Source organism: Belonocnema kinseyi, chromosome 4 (genome assembly GCF_010883055.1).
Source record: "Belonocnema kinseyi isolate 2016_QV_RU_SX_M_011 chromosome 4, B_treatae_v1, whole genome shotgun sequence".
NCBI classification, from domain to species: Eukaryota; Metazoa; Arthropoda; class Insecta; order Hymenoptera; family Cynipidae; genus Belonocnema; species Belonocnema kinseyi.
This window is the reverse complement of record NC_046660.1, coordinates 514,705-530,349: the sequence shown is the minus strand read 5'-3', so window position 1 is coordinate 530,349 and position 15,645 is coordinate 514,705. Positions and strand designations below refer to the sequence as shown.

The 15,645-nt window shown below is 25.0% G+C and overlaps 1 protein-coding gene across 1 annotated transcript in view; it reads right to left on the bottom strand.

Moving 5' to 3' along the window:
• The window catches only part of LOC117171647 (extracellular serine/threonine protein CG31145), a 246,669-nt gene extending 231,953 nt beyond the window's left edge, over positions 1 to 14,716 (bottom strand). The window contains exon 1 of the mRNA XM_033359143.1: positions 14,228 to 14,716. Within this exon, the coding sequence (XP_033215034.1) occupies positions 14,228 to 14,691 (464 nt within the window). The 5' untranslated portion in view covers positions 14,692 to 14,716. The remainder of the gene's footprint in view (positions 1 to 14,227) is intronic.
• Between the last annotated feature and the right edge of the window lie 929 nt (positions 14,717 to 15,645).

Below are 15,645 nucleotides of genomic sequence, written 5' to 3'. Positions count from 1 at the left end.
TTACCGCGATTTCGCTGGAAGCGGGTGCAATTTTTCAGATTAGCACCCGCTCCCGGCGAAATCCTGCGGTTGTCCTTATGAGAAATTTTTAATTATATATATTAATTCTAAATTTTATTTTTGCGAACGCTTTTTGTATTGTTTCAAATACTGTGAACATTAAAAAAAATGCGTTACCTATAAATATTTTATTTAAAATTAATGCTATTATTAATGCAAAAATAAGCTTCGAAATTTTAAATGTTAAAAATAATTTTTGAAACTAATATTTTATTGTTGTATTTGTAATCAAGAAAATATATTTATAAAAAATTCTAATTGTAGAAATTCAGAAATTTTCTAATTCGTATATTTTATAAATCGGCAATTTTCTGTCGGGAATTTTATTATTTGGGAATTTTCCATTTCGGTGATATTATAAACTGTCGGGAACTTTAATATTCAAAAATTTCTCAATGCGGCAATATTATAAACTGTCGTAAATTTTATTATTCGGGAATATTCCAATTCACGAAATTTATAATTCTAAAATTTTATTATTCGAGAATTTTATTATTGGAGAATTTTATCATTCGGGAATTTTCCAATTCGGTATTTTTATTTTTCGGCAATTTTCCAATTCGGTATTTTTATTTTTCGGTAATTTTATTATTCGTGTATTTTATTATTTGGGAATTTTCCAAACCAGTATTTTTATTTTTCGGCAATTTTATTATTCGGGAATTTGATTAATCGGGAATTTTCTAATTCGCGAATTTTACTGTGTCGGGAATTTTATTTTTCGGGATTTTTCAGTCGTCCCAGACTAAACTTTTAAACTGAAATTTTTTTAAATTTCTTAATACAAGTATGAAAACATTTTTTCTTGGATTCAGATCATACAAATAATTTTATTTTGTAACTATTGTTTCAAAAATATCTAGGTACGTTTAGAGAAAATATATTTATGCAGAATATAGGAAAGAAAGTGTTTTTAAAATTGGTATTTAATTTTTTTTGAGGTTTATATTATTTATAGCATAGTTCGAACACAAAAACATCAATAAATTATAAAAAATCCACAGTGTCCTGAATATTAGTTAAAAATAATTTTTATAAAATTAATTTTTGTTAATATGGTCCATAATTTCCCTCTGGAAATACGATCTCCTTCGATTGTCATTCACATTTCTTTTTTATTCTAAAAGATCCAAGTAGAAGATTAAAAATTTATTTTTAATTTTTTTGGTAAAAAATGACGCTGTGCAAAGTTTTGAAGAGTTCAATTAGCCGCGAAAAAATTCAAACCTATTTAATTCATAATTGCCCCGGTTAACCCATAATTACCCCGGTTGATGGTACTTCAATAAAAATAAAAATAAGTAGTTAGACGAGAAATTGAGGCATTTGAAGAGCAATCACATTTTATAAGCTCTTACTTTCTTTGCTAAATATGGTATTAGGCTTATAAAAAAACTTTTATCGATATAAATTTCCGAACTTGGAAACTTCACTTGAGTCCCTGAAGAAAAGTAGCATGAAAGACTAATTATAAGTTGATTCCCGAGGGCATTCTATCGTAAAAGATTTTCTTACGAAGACGTACGAAGAATTCATGAAAAAAAAGGATTTTATTTTTACGTCGATTTTAATTACAATCATCGGGAAAAGTAACTGTAAGAGTTTTTTACATTTCCTTACAAGTCGAACAACAATCGAAGCATGATGCGATAATTTGAGTTTATGAGAAACCGTATTTCTAGAAAGGACTGCAATGCAGTGCAAAGTCTAAGAACAAACTAGATTATGGACAGTAACTTCAATTGCAATTTTTTCTTAATTAATAAAAATCTTTTTCGGTTATTTTTGACGCACTCCTCCCTATTGTAACAATTTGTCCCATTTCGTCAAATCACTCCCCATTTTTAAATATGAAATATAAACGTATGTTGAAATGTTTTCTGTTGATAAATTTTTAAAAAGTTTGCAAATTTTTCGAAAATGGGTCCTTTTTCAAATATTCTTATTTTTCCCTGTTTTAAAAAATCTTCGCTTTTTTATTTTTTTTTCGCCTAAACTACTAAGTTGAAAATGTAACTTTTTTTTCGAAAATTCGTCCAAGCTTTGGTGGAAAATTATTTTTTTCAACTGAAAATTTAAATGCTTCATGTTTGATTCTATTTTTTTTAAATTTAAAATCAATTATTTTGTTGATCATTTTCTTTTATTCTCGAAAATTAATCTTCTTGGATATAAAATAAGTTTTTGATTGAAAATCTAGCTCTTCGGTTGAACCTTGATATCTTTTCTTAAAAATAATTATTTTTTAGGACAGGAAATTATTATAGTTAAAACAACATCTATTATCATTAACTTTTTTTATACCTTAATATTTTTTGGTTAAAACTTGAAAATTTTTGTTAAAAATCCATCATTTTTGTTTAAAAAGTCAACTTTCCTAAAAAAATCTTTATTAGTTAAACATTATTTGTTTTGTAGAAAATTTAACTTTTTTTTGATTGAAAAATCGTTTTTGGGTTGAAGATTTTAATATTTTGGTAGAGAATTCAATTATTTGGTGAAAAATAAATTTTTTGTTCAAAATACAACTTTTTTGAAGAAAAATCGTCTTTTTGGTTTCAAGATTTAACATTTTAGTTGACCTTTTCTTTCTTTCTTCAATGAAAATTTTTCTAGTAGAAAAATGGACTTCTTTGTTATAAATTCGCCTTTTGGGTTAAAAATTTAACAATTTGGTTGAAATTTTTTTTTTCTTTCTTGAAAGGAAATTTGTATAGTGAAAAAACCAACTATTTTGATCAACTTTTGCTAAAACTTAATATTTTGTGGTGAAAGTTTTAAAGTTTGTATGGAAAATTCTTCTTTTCTTAAATTCTATTATTCGATTGATTACATTTTTTGTTACTGGATAAAAATTATTTTTTAGTTAAAAATTCATATTTTCCGATTTTAATATTAAAATATTTTCTGAAAGGTTCGACTTTTTGTTTTAAAAATCCAACTCTTTTGTTGAAAATTAACAATTTGGTTTAAAAATTCAATTCTTTTGTCAAAAATTAGTCTTTTTGATTTAAAATTTAATTATTATTTTGCAAATTCAACTATTTAGATGAAAATTCATGTTTTGTTATGGAAAATTTAAATTTTTTATTGAAAAATCGTATTTTTAATTTGGGAATTTAAAATTTTAGTTGATATGTTTTTTCTTTCTTCAATTAGTATTTGTCTAGTAGAATGATCAACATTTTTTTATTAAAAATTGTCTTTTTGGGTTGAAAATTTGACTATTTTGATAGAAAATCCCAGCTTTTTGTTTAAGAATCTACCATTTTATTTTCTTCAAATTGCATTTCGTTTAATTAAAAATTTTACTATTCAGTTAAAAATTTAATTATTTTATTCAATATACAAATATTTGATTTAAAAGTCATATTTTTTGTCAAAAAGTTAACTAATTTGTTAAAAATTAAACTATCTTGTTAAAAGTAAAGATTATGTTTTGAAAATTCGCTTCACTTTTTTAGTTAAAAATTCTCATATTTTGTTGATAATTCAGCTTCTTTGTAAAAAATTAATCTTCTTGGTTAAAAAATAAGCCTTTTTATGTTAAAATTTAACTCTTTCGTTGAATTTTGCACTTTTTTCTTGAAAAAAACTATTTTTAGGATTCATAATTTTTATTGAATATTCATCTCTTCTGTTTAAACATTAAAAAATTTGCTAAAAATATGTTGTTTTTTTTTAATTGAAAACTAATATCCACATCTGAAAATATATCAAAATTCATAAGTTTGATTAAAAACTTGTCTTTTTAGTCAAAAATTAATTTTCTTTGTTACAAATTCACTCCCTTTTTAGAAACGCAACTGTTCGATTGAAAATTAATCTTTTTAATCAAAGATTTAACTGTTTTGCAAAAATTTAAACTGAATTCATAGACCTCAATAAATTTTGCAATTTTGGTTAATTCAACATTCTAACCAATTTTCGTTAGTTGAAAATTCAGCTTCCCAGTTTTTCCAATTAATTTTTCCGTTACAAATTCAAATCTACTTGTAAATTTATTAATTTTTTATTTATTTGGGTAGAAAATTATTCTTCTCTGTTCAAAATTCATCTATTTGATTAAAGATTGAACTTTTTTTTATTTATTTTTTTATTTGAATTCAACTGGTTAAAAATACGTTTTTTTCTTGAGTATTAGTTTATTTTAAACGAAAATTTTAACTGTTGTATTTTTAGTTTAAAACTTAACTATTTTTTTTTAACATGCAGCTGTTTGGTTAAAAATTAAAGTATTTTGTTCAACTTTTTGTATTTTGGTAGAAAATTAATTTTCTTTACTGTCAAAAATTTATATTTTTAGATTCAAAAATTAATTTTGTTTTTGAAAATTCGTCTTTTGCATATGTCTTTGTATATGTATTTTGTTAACAATTTTAACTATTTGGGTAGAAAATTAATCTACTTGGTTGATAATTCAACTATTTTGTTAAGAAATAGTTTTAAAAAAAGTTAAAAAATACATTTGAATCCAACTGGTTGAAAATCCGCTTTTTTTTCTTGTTCAAAATTAGTTTCTTTAATTAAAAATTTAACTGTTTCATTTCTTAATTAAAAATTCATCTTTTTTAGTTAAAAATTAAACTATTTTGCTGAAAATTTGTATATTTGGGTATAATATATCTTGTCACATATTGAATGTACAATCTTTTGTATATAAAAAAATAACAAAATTTAAGATTAAAATTCTGCTACTAATAAAAAGTCATCTATTCATTCATAGTAAAATTTTTTTTCAATTTATAAATAATTTAGTTAATTCAAATAAGACTACTATTTATTTGTTTTAGTAAAATTTGAGTATCAAAAATGACTAATTATTAGTAGCAATATTTATGTAAAAAGTATGTCCACTATTAAGGTTATTAGTTTTTAAATAATTTATATATAGAGTGAAAAACTCAAGAAAATATGCAAATAATCTGAATAAGAGTACAAACTCGCTAAAATCTGGTTATCTCTTATGACAAAGATAACTCAGATTTCAGAGTGGCTTTAGAATTCTCAGAAGTAGAGTGCTTAAGAGTACTTAAGGGAGGATTTAATGTTATAATTTAGTATTAAACGCTCTCTTGCGCAAAGCCTTATACATCTTTATTCATCCTTCCGGTTATTATTGAAAAACATTTTCAAACTGTATTTCATTTCTACATGGTTTTACTCATTGCAGAAATAAAATTTCCCAAAAAATGTATTTTAAAAAAATTATTAACATTTTGTTTAAAATTAATTCTTTTTTTAAGTTAACTGAAATATTTTTTTGATAAAAACTATTTTTTTCTGAAATTTTCTCTTTTTCATTTAAAAGTACCTGTTTTTAGCAAAAATATTGCACCTTTCTTGGATAAAAATGCAAATATTTTGTTGAAAATTAAAATACTTCGTAGAAAATTGGCTTCTTTTTAAAATTTGTATTATTGTTTTTAAAAGTCAATTGAAATATTTTAGAATGAAAATTAAACTATTTTTTGAAAATTTTGTCTTTTTGATTTCAAAATTCACCTGTTTGAGTAGAATTTCAATTTTCATTGGAAAAAAGCAACTGTTAGGTTGAAAACTTAACAATCTTGTTAAAAAGTGATACTTTTTGGTTCAAAATTCGACTATTTAGCAAAAATTTAATTATTGTTTACAATTATTATTTTCATGTTGGAAATTGAAGTGTAATCTTCTTTGCACAAAAATTTAACTTTTTTAAGGTTTGTTTTTCAATACATTTTAGAAGAAATTTGCTCTTTCTTGAATAAAAATGAAACTTTTCGGTTTAAAATTCAACCTTTTTTAAGTTTATCTTTTTGATTTCTGGTTTACCAGAAATGACATCTTTCTTGGATAAAAATGCAACTATTTGGTTAAAAATTAAACAATTTTGTTGAAAAGTCATACTTTTTAAATAAAAATTCTGCTGTTTTGTTAAAAACTTAACTGTTTCGCAGAAAATGTACTTTTGGCTTAAATTTCACATTTTTGCGTTAAAAAGATAACTGAAATCTTTTCTGGATGAAAATTTTATTTGAATTTTTTATTTTTATTAAAAATTCATCAGCTTAAAGAGAAATTTTATCTTTCTCGGATAAAAATGCAACTATTTGGTACCAGAGGATTCAACTATTACGTTAAAAATTGATCGTGTTTAGTTTAAAAAATTCGTCTTTTTGTATTAAAAATTAAATTTTTTTTTCGTGGACACTTATTTTTCGTTCAAAAATCCATACTTTGATCTTTAAAGTCAACTGGAATCTTTTTTGGGTGAAAATTCAACTATTAAATAAAATTCAACTGTTTTAATAAAAATTTCATCTTTTTACTGAATTAAAAGGCAACTATTTTGTACATAATTCAACAATTTGGTTAAAAAGTCATCATTTTTTGTTTTAAATTCGTCTTTTGGATGGAAACTTCCATTTTTTTCGTCGACACTTATTATTCGTTAAAAAATTCATATTTTGATCTTGAAAACTCAAATGAATACTTTTTGAATGAAAATTGAACTATTTATTTATTTAAAAAAAAATTATCTGTTTTAAGGGAAATTTCATCCTTTTTGTATAAAAATGCAACTACTTGGTAGAGAATTAACCAATTTGGTTAAAGTGTCATCCTCTTTGGTAAAAAATTCATCTTTTGGAATTGAAAATTTAATTTTTCACGCAGAAACTTTTTTTTTAATTAAAAGATTCATATTTTGATCTTGAAAAGTCAACTCAAATCTTTTTTTTAATGAAAATTTAACTATTTAAATAAAATTTAATAATAATTCTTCGGATCAGTACGAATTTCATCTTTCTTAGATAAAAATGCAACTATTTGGTAGAGAATTCAACTATTCTGTTAAAAATTCAATCTAATTATTGAAAAAATTCTCTTTTTTTGATTGAAAATTTAATTTTTGTCGTAGAAACTTATTTCTCGTTGGAAAATTTATATTTTGATATTAATAAGGCAACTAGAATATGTTTTGGATAAAAATTCAACTATTTTTTTGAAAATTTTCTTTTTTTATATGAAAATTCATCTTATTCATTACAAATTTCATATTTCTCAGATGAAAATGAAACTATTTTGTGGAGAATTCAAATATTTTAATAAAAATTTATTCAGTTAGAAAATTCAACTATTTAGACTATTTATTGAAAATTTATCTTTGTGATTAAAAAATTCATCTGTTTTAGTAGACATATAATTTTTGTTATGAAAATGCAACTTTTTGGTTAAAAATTATCTTTCTTTGTTTGAGCATTCAACTATTTTGTTTGAATGATTTGGTTGATTTATTTTATTAAGAAATTATTTTTTTATTTATATTTTTAGTTGAAAACTTAATTTTTTGGTAGAATCTTATTTATTCTTCGATAAAAAAATGCATATTTTGATATTGTAAAGTCAATTGGAATCTTTCTCGGATGAAAATTCAATTTTTTAAAACAAAATTTTTAGTTAAAAAAATTCGTCTTTTTGGATTTAAAAATCCATCTTTTCGGAGACACTAATGCATTGTTAAAAAATTCACATTTTGATCATAAATAGTAAATTAAATTCTTTTTTCACAGAAAATTGAACTATTTTGTTTAAAAGATTTGGTTAATTCATTTTATTAAAAAATCGTTTTTTCAAGATTTATATTTTTAGTTGATAATTCATCTTTTTGGTTGAAAGTTTAACTATTTTGCTAAAAAACAATATTTTTTAATTGATCATTTAGCTGCTTGGGTAAAAGTCAAACTACATTGTTAAAATTTTTTTATAGAAGGCTTATGTCTTTGTTTGCGAATTTAACTGTTTATCCATGAAGCCTTATCTTGATTTAAAATTAATTCTTTAACTGAAAATGTAACTTTTCCGTTTTTTAACTTTGATCTTTTTTCTCTTGAAAATTCTCTTTTTTTAGTGAAAAAATTATTTTCTTGATTTAAAATTTCATATTTGTTAGGTAAAAATGCATCAGTTTCATGACAATTTATTAATATTATTATATTATTTAATAATATTTTTCTTGAGTAAAAAATCTTTTTTATTGAAAATTCGTCTTTTTAATTAACACAGATTTTTCGATAAAAATTTGATCTTTCTTAATTGAAATATAAACTACGACAATTTTTTGTTGGGAATTTATCTGACCAGGTTGAAAATTCAACTATTATGTTTAAAACTTAATTCTTTTATTAAAAGTAAATTGATAAATTCGAAATTCGTATCTGAAATACTGTTTTATTCCGTTTATAAAAGATTCTATGTTAAAATTATTCCTTAATATAAAATCTCTAAACGATATTGTCGATTTCGAATGTCGCAATACTCGATTTCATTGCTATATGTGTGTGACACGAGGCGTCAGTGAGTTAGACTGCACTGGAAAATATTGAAAAAATTGTCACGATTGCTTGGATTTGAGGGATGTTCATTGGCTACGATGCGTGTCTGTACTAGATTTTTAAATACGTACGCGAACTAGAGCCAATGAGCGCCACACAGTTCAAGCATGCGCAAGTATTCTTGGATCAGTGTTAGGAATAATAATCGAATCGAAATTCGAAGTCGATATACGAATCAACGCTTCTTCTTTACCACCACCTTTACCACCACCTTGCCACCCGTACCGTCACAGGACGCCTCCTTGTTATTTATGATCGAATTCTTATTTCATTTTAAGCCTCTCTGCTTGTTATTTATTATCGTATTTTCATTTTAATTTCGGAAAGGACATTTTAAAGCCTTCAAAGCATTTAAACGAGCTATCTGGACCATTAAATATATCTACCTAAGTGCCTGCGGAGAATTTCTCGGAGAATTGCTCTGAGATTTCTATGGGCAGGGTTAGTATATTTTTAATTACAAGTTAATGTTTCAGCTATTATTTTTTATTAATATAAACATTAACATTAAGTAATATTCCTATGAAGTATGGAATTTGTTCTAAGTTTTGTTATTAAAGTTCATTGCTGGTGTAAAGTACGATAACAACTTTTTTGAGATTTGGAGGTTAGGAATTAATTTGAGAATACAAGAGCGAATTGCTGGTCTCATAATTAGATATTTTTTGCCAATTTAATTTAAATCATTCGTATATCTACAAAAATCTATAAAATTCTATTTTTTGCTATGAAAAGTTAAGAAAATGTATTAAAAAAACTTTACGAAAGTTAAGCTTTTACTCATTTTTCTTGATACGAAAAAAATACTCCGTCTTTGAAATACATTGAAAATTATTGAAATTTTTCCTACAAATTTAACAGAAATTTTTCCAACAAATTTAACAAAAATTTCATTCAAATTTATGAAATTTTCGGTGAAAAAACAGAAACTATTTTAATGAGGATTAAAATAAAAAATAGGATTAAAATAATTATGTGCTTTTAAACAATATATGGTTTAAGAAATGTGGGACTGAATGAATTATTTTCAGGTTTATGGATGTATCGGGTCTTCATATCTGCCGACAATTTTGCTAAATACTCCATTTTTATTTTATAAAAACACAATTTTGAAAACCTTCAACAACAAATACATACTATATGCATGTACGGGCACTTTCATTATCACCCAATGGTCGGCGAGAAATTAGTTTTTGACCAACTAAAAAGGAACTTACAACAAAATATTTGGATTCTCAATAAAGAGAATGAATTTTCAAAGAAGTTTTATATTTCTAACAAAAAACATAAATTTTCAACAAAATACGGGAATTTTCAAATAAATAATTCCATTTTTAACTAAAAAAGATCAAATTTCAATAAAAACGACCAAATTTTAAACAAAAATATAATAATTCAGTTTTTAGTATATAAAAGTTAATATTCAATACAAAAAAATGAAATTTTCTACTGGTTATTAAAAATTTTAACCAAAAGAGGTGAATTTGACACCAAATATTAAAAGTTTTAATAAAAAAGATGAATTTTCAATCACAAAGATTAATTTTCTATTTTAAAACATCTTTTTTCACAAATAATATAATTTTCAACTAAATAAATTTTCGATCCAAGTATAATAATATAAAAAATATTAAAAATATATATAGCAGAATCTCTTAGCGATTAACAATTTTTTATAGTAAATTATGCAAGACGTTTTTTCAGATATAAGACAAAAATGGAATTTGGACACCTTTGTTAAGAATAATAAAAAATAGATTAATTCTTCACTCATAAAATAATTTTTAACTAAAAAGATGAAGTTTCAATAAAAATTATCAAATTTTAAACAAAAATAGAATAATTCAGTTTTTAGTTTATAAGAGTTAATATTCAATTAAAAAAATGAAATTTTCTACAGGTTATTTAAAATTGAATGAAAACAGATGAACATGATACCAAACAGTAAAAGTTTTAACAAAGAAGATGAATTTTCAATCACAAAGATTAATTTTCTATTTTAAAAAATCTTTTTTAAGAAATAATATAATTTTCAACTAAATTAATTTTCAATGCAAGACCAATATTATAAAAAGAATTTAAAATAAAATAGAATTTACTTAAAATCAGGCAGGTTCTACACATCATGTAGCAGAATCTATCAGCGATTAACATTTTTGTATAGTAAATTATACAAGACGTTTTTTTCCGGACAAAAAAAAATTGAATTTGGGCATCTATGTTAAGAATAATAAAAAACAGATTAATTTTTTACCCATAACATTAATTCTCTAAAAAAAATATTAGTTTTCAACCAACAATGATACAATTAAAATTTCCCTTAAATACATCAATTTTTAACAAATAAAAAAATCAAGAAAATAGTTAAATCCTCAATAAACAAGATAAGATTTTAACAAAGAAAAATAATTTTCTACCAAAAAGACGAATTTTCAAATGAAAAAATTAATTTTTAATTCAAAATATAAATATATAAAACCAGAAATAGGATAATTCCTTTTTGGTGAAAAGAATTCATATTTAACAACAAACAATTAAATTTCAACAAATTAATTGAAATTTTACTAAAATAGATGTTAATTTTTAATTCCAAATTTCAGTGTTCCACCAAAAGTGGGATAGTTAAATTTTAAGTTAGAGAATTTCATTTTTAAAAAAATACGGAATGTGCAACTCAATAACTTTGTTCTTAAGCACAAAAATAAATTTTCAACCAAGAAGACTAATTTCCTACCAAAAACCTGAATTTTTAGCGAAATATGTGCCTTTTCAAACAAAAGGTTGAATTTTTAACTAAAAAAGATCAATTTTTACTTTCAAATATCAATTCTCTAGCATAAATAGTATAATCCAATTTTATCTTACATAAATTAATTTTTAACTAACTATGAAGGAATTTTAAAAAAAAATTGAACCCTCAATGAAAAAGATGAATTTTCAACCGCGAAGATTAATTTCCTACTTGAAAAAGACATTTAAAAAAAAATTAAATTTTTTAACAAAAAAGGATCCTTTATTTTTAATATCATTTTTCTATCAAAAATGGTATAATCGAATTTTCTTTTAAAGAAATTGGTTTTTGGCAATCTGAAAAGGAATTTTTTTTGAATATCTGAATCCTGAATGAAAAATATTAATTTCAACCAAGATTACTTTTCTACCACAAATTACGAGTTTTCTACAAAATCTAGAAAGTTTCAAACAAATATATAATTTTTATCTAAAAAATATCATTTTTCAACCAAAAGTAATATAAGTAAATTTTATCATTATAGATATTAATTAAAATATATATAGCGAGAGATTTTATGAAAATATTTGAATTTTCAATCAAAAAGGTTCGTTTTAAACAGAAACAGATGAATCTTCAATTATGAACTTAATATTTAACGAAAAAATGGGATTGTTCAGTTTTTAGTTAAAAAAATTATTTCCAATTTAAAGAAGTGTAATTAAAAGAAAATATCTGAATTCTCTACCAAAACAGATTGTAATTAAAAATATCAATAAATTTTTAACCAAAATCGGAAAGTTAAATTTCAACTTTAATAAATTAATTTCGAAAAAATAAGAATTGCCCGAAAAGTTGTTGAATCCTCAATCAGCATGATGAATTTCTAACAAAATCCATAACATTTTAAACAATTAGATTTTTAACGATTGATTAGCTGAATCAGTCAGGAAAGGAATTATGTTGTTTTTAGATTAAATTTTAACAGAACTTTTTTTTCGTTGTAAAATAAATTCTATGTTCAAAAGATTAAATTTTAACCAATAAGATTAATGTTTTACAAAAAAGACGAATTTTCAACCAATTACTTGATTTTCAAACTATAAGGAAACAGTTTTTTTAACATTTTTTGTTAAAAATATTAGTTAAATGTTAAACTAATTGAGTGCAAATGGATATTTTTTGTGCGATTTATCATTTTAGTTGAAAATTTAATTCTTTTGTTCAAAATTCTTTCTTTCTTCGGTTGAAAATTAATCTTTTTTGTTGCACATTTCTCTAATTGTTTTAAAGTTAAACGACCTTTCGAAAATTCATTTTTTTGTTTGAATATTCATTATTTTAGTTAAAAATTTATCTCTGGTTAAAAACTTAAAAATTTTCTTGAAATGCAGTTTTTGGTTCAATTCAGCTGTTATTGTTTTAAAATAATCTTATTTTTTAGTTTTTGGTTGAAAATTTAACTATTTTGTTAAAATGTTAGGTGTTTGGATGAAAATGTAACTATTTTGTTGAAAATTCGTTAATTTTTTTAAACTGAAAATTAAACTTTTTCATTTTCAGTGTGAACGGCTTTGTTAAAAATGTGGCTTTTTAATGAAAGATTTGCATTTACAACCGAATGGTTTAACTTTCAACAAACTATTTAAATTTTTAAACAGAATTGAATTTTCAAACAAGTTTGTAAATTTTCAACACAGTAATTGATGCATTATAAAAATAAGGATACGAATTTTCAATCATTAAGATTAATTTTTCATAAGAGATTCGACTTTAAACCAAAAGTAGAAAAGTTACTTTTTCGCACAAAACATTAATTTATTTCCGAAAAAAAAATAATTAAAAAAAAATAGTACATTTTTTAACCAAAGAGATGAGTTTTCCACTAAAACTATGAATTTTTCATCTAGAAAAACGAATTTTCAACAATTAAAGAATTGTCAGTTGGGAAATAAAAAAATGTGTCCCAATCCTTCAACTTTTAAGACAAAATAATATTTTTCTGTAAAACAGTTATAACATTTTTCACACCTTCACCCCACATGATAAGTTTCCAAGTATTTATTGGTTTAAAGTGTTATTTTTAATAAATAATTCCATTAATTTCGATGTACTATGAAATATAATAATTATTAGTTCAATTTTAAAGAAAGATTTTTAAGGGGAGCGTGCACAAATTTTGCTAAATTGATTTATAAGAATTGTGGTTTTAAAAATGCAAAGTTAATTATTTAAAGAATATGATTATCATCAACGTGAGTTACAAAATGGAAATAAATGCTATTCATCAATATTGGATGTAAATTAATTTTCAATAAAAAAAGCTCATTTGAAATAAAATAGTTCAATTTAATTTTCTACCAAAAAATATATAATTTGTTAAAATCCTATTATAAAAGATTAATTACAGTTTCAGGTACAGAACTCATCCCTTGGTGCCTTCTATTATTTTATACTAATATTTTGTAACATTAATTAAATATGTATAACATAGAAGAGATGGGCTTTTGGTTTATTCTTTTTCATAAAAGGATAAATAGGCGCGCGCAAGACTGCTCGTACAATATTAAAATTCCGGCATTTGAATATGAATAATTAAAGAAAATGAAAAATTAGTCAAGGAAAAATCAGGGAATTTCGAAAACATTTTTGGAAACTAAAGAATTACGTTCAGTAAGAGTGGGGGGGGGGGGGGGGGAGTAGACATATTTCTTTACATAATTTAAAGACAGTCCCTATTTATAAAAGCAGTAGCAATAACATAAACAATTAAAAAGTCCACAAATACAAATTCCTAAGCAATAAATTAAATTATTTAACAAATATCAATAAAATAATGCAAAATCTGCAAAATTTATCGCTGTCCTTATGAAAATCATTACAAATTTTTGTAAACAAAATATAAAATAAATATAGTGGCTAGTGAATGAAACCATTGTTTTTCGTATTATCAACCTTATACGAGCACTTTCTTTATCTTGGTTGCCCAATCTTGGTTTTACCAGGTCATTTGTTATAAACAAATAAAAAAATGAGTAAATATTTATAAAAACATTCTTACCTTACTGGAATCTTCCTAATTTCTCCAATCGTTGGATTGTCCGTATGATCCTCCCCACTGATCCTCACAACACCTTCATCCACATTCACACCATCTCCACTTATCACAAACTCCATAAGATCCGAAAAATCATCATGCACTTTTGGTTTTTCGATCCCTTCAACCTTTTTCAAAACCCCATCATCTTTCACGGTTTGACCCGAACCAGAAAGATCCCCTCCCGATTGTTCCTTACTCCCATTCACTCTTTGCAAAAACTTCCTCCTAAAATTATTATACACAGTATCTCGATTAGGATCATCTCCGAACTTGACCCTCCCATGACTCGGAACCAAGTGATGTCCACTATACCCAAGATCCAGTTGAAGATCCATCACCAAAAAAATGGTGAAGAGGATCGCAAAAGCACTGAGGCCAAGTATCAGCCTCTCTCTAAATCTGATCAACTTCATCGGGAGCTTCATCGTTGGTCTTTTTTTCGACCTCAGAGATCTTTTTGTAGACTTCTTTAATTCTTTCTTCCTCGAAGAAGTATCTTTCTCTAGAAAGGTCTTATTCTCATTTTCAGTTCTAGAGTTATCCTCTGATTGGAGGATCTCCCAATTGATGGTCAGGTTTGAAAGACAACTGTCTCTTCTGATCTTTAAGGGTCTGTTGGAACTATCAAAAGCTTCTTCCTGCTCCTCCTGACAAGCACAGGGATTATTCCAATTCGATGACTCTCCTACGAGTGGTTCTTGACCAACTGATTCCGCTGACACTAATATGTTTTCTCTCCCTCCACTTTTGTGGCGTTCCGGTGTATTCACGAAATTTGCAACTCGGCATTTTACACCAAGAGGGAGTTCAGACACGTCCGGTTGTGCGTGCAAGTCGGTACTGATCCCACTTTTGCTTTGCTTATCTGACCCCCGGTTATCTTGAACGAGTGATCTTTGAACCTGGACCTCTGGAGGCGGTGAAGATTTCAGTTTCTCGGGCCGGAAACCTTGACCTTCCCCGATATCAGGAACTGACTCTCGGAATCTTCTGTTTCTCAAATACGAGAACTTCGTTAGACTTTCTTCACTTCTCGATCTCTCGGAAGGAAGTGTATCGAAAGATTGGAGTCTCTTCAGAAGGTAGTGTTCCTGCAGGAGTCGGAAGTTGTCCTCTGATCTGATGATGTCATCCACATCTTCTAGGGAGACACTCTCGGATCGGGGGATTTCAGTCTCAAATTGTCTTTCTGAATAGTGAACCTCGTCTTCAGGATACAAGAAGAACTTTGGCCTCTCCTTTTCCTCTTGCTTCTCTCCACTATCTTCTTTTATGGATCTTCTTCTTGTCAAACGTGGAACGGGTTTCTCTCCACTTTTTGAACTGCCCAAACTGTCACTGCTCCAACTGAATAGCAACTTTTTCTTCAAAACTCGAGG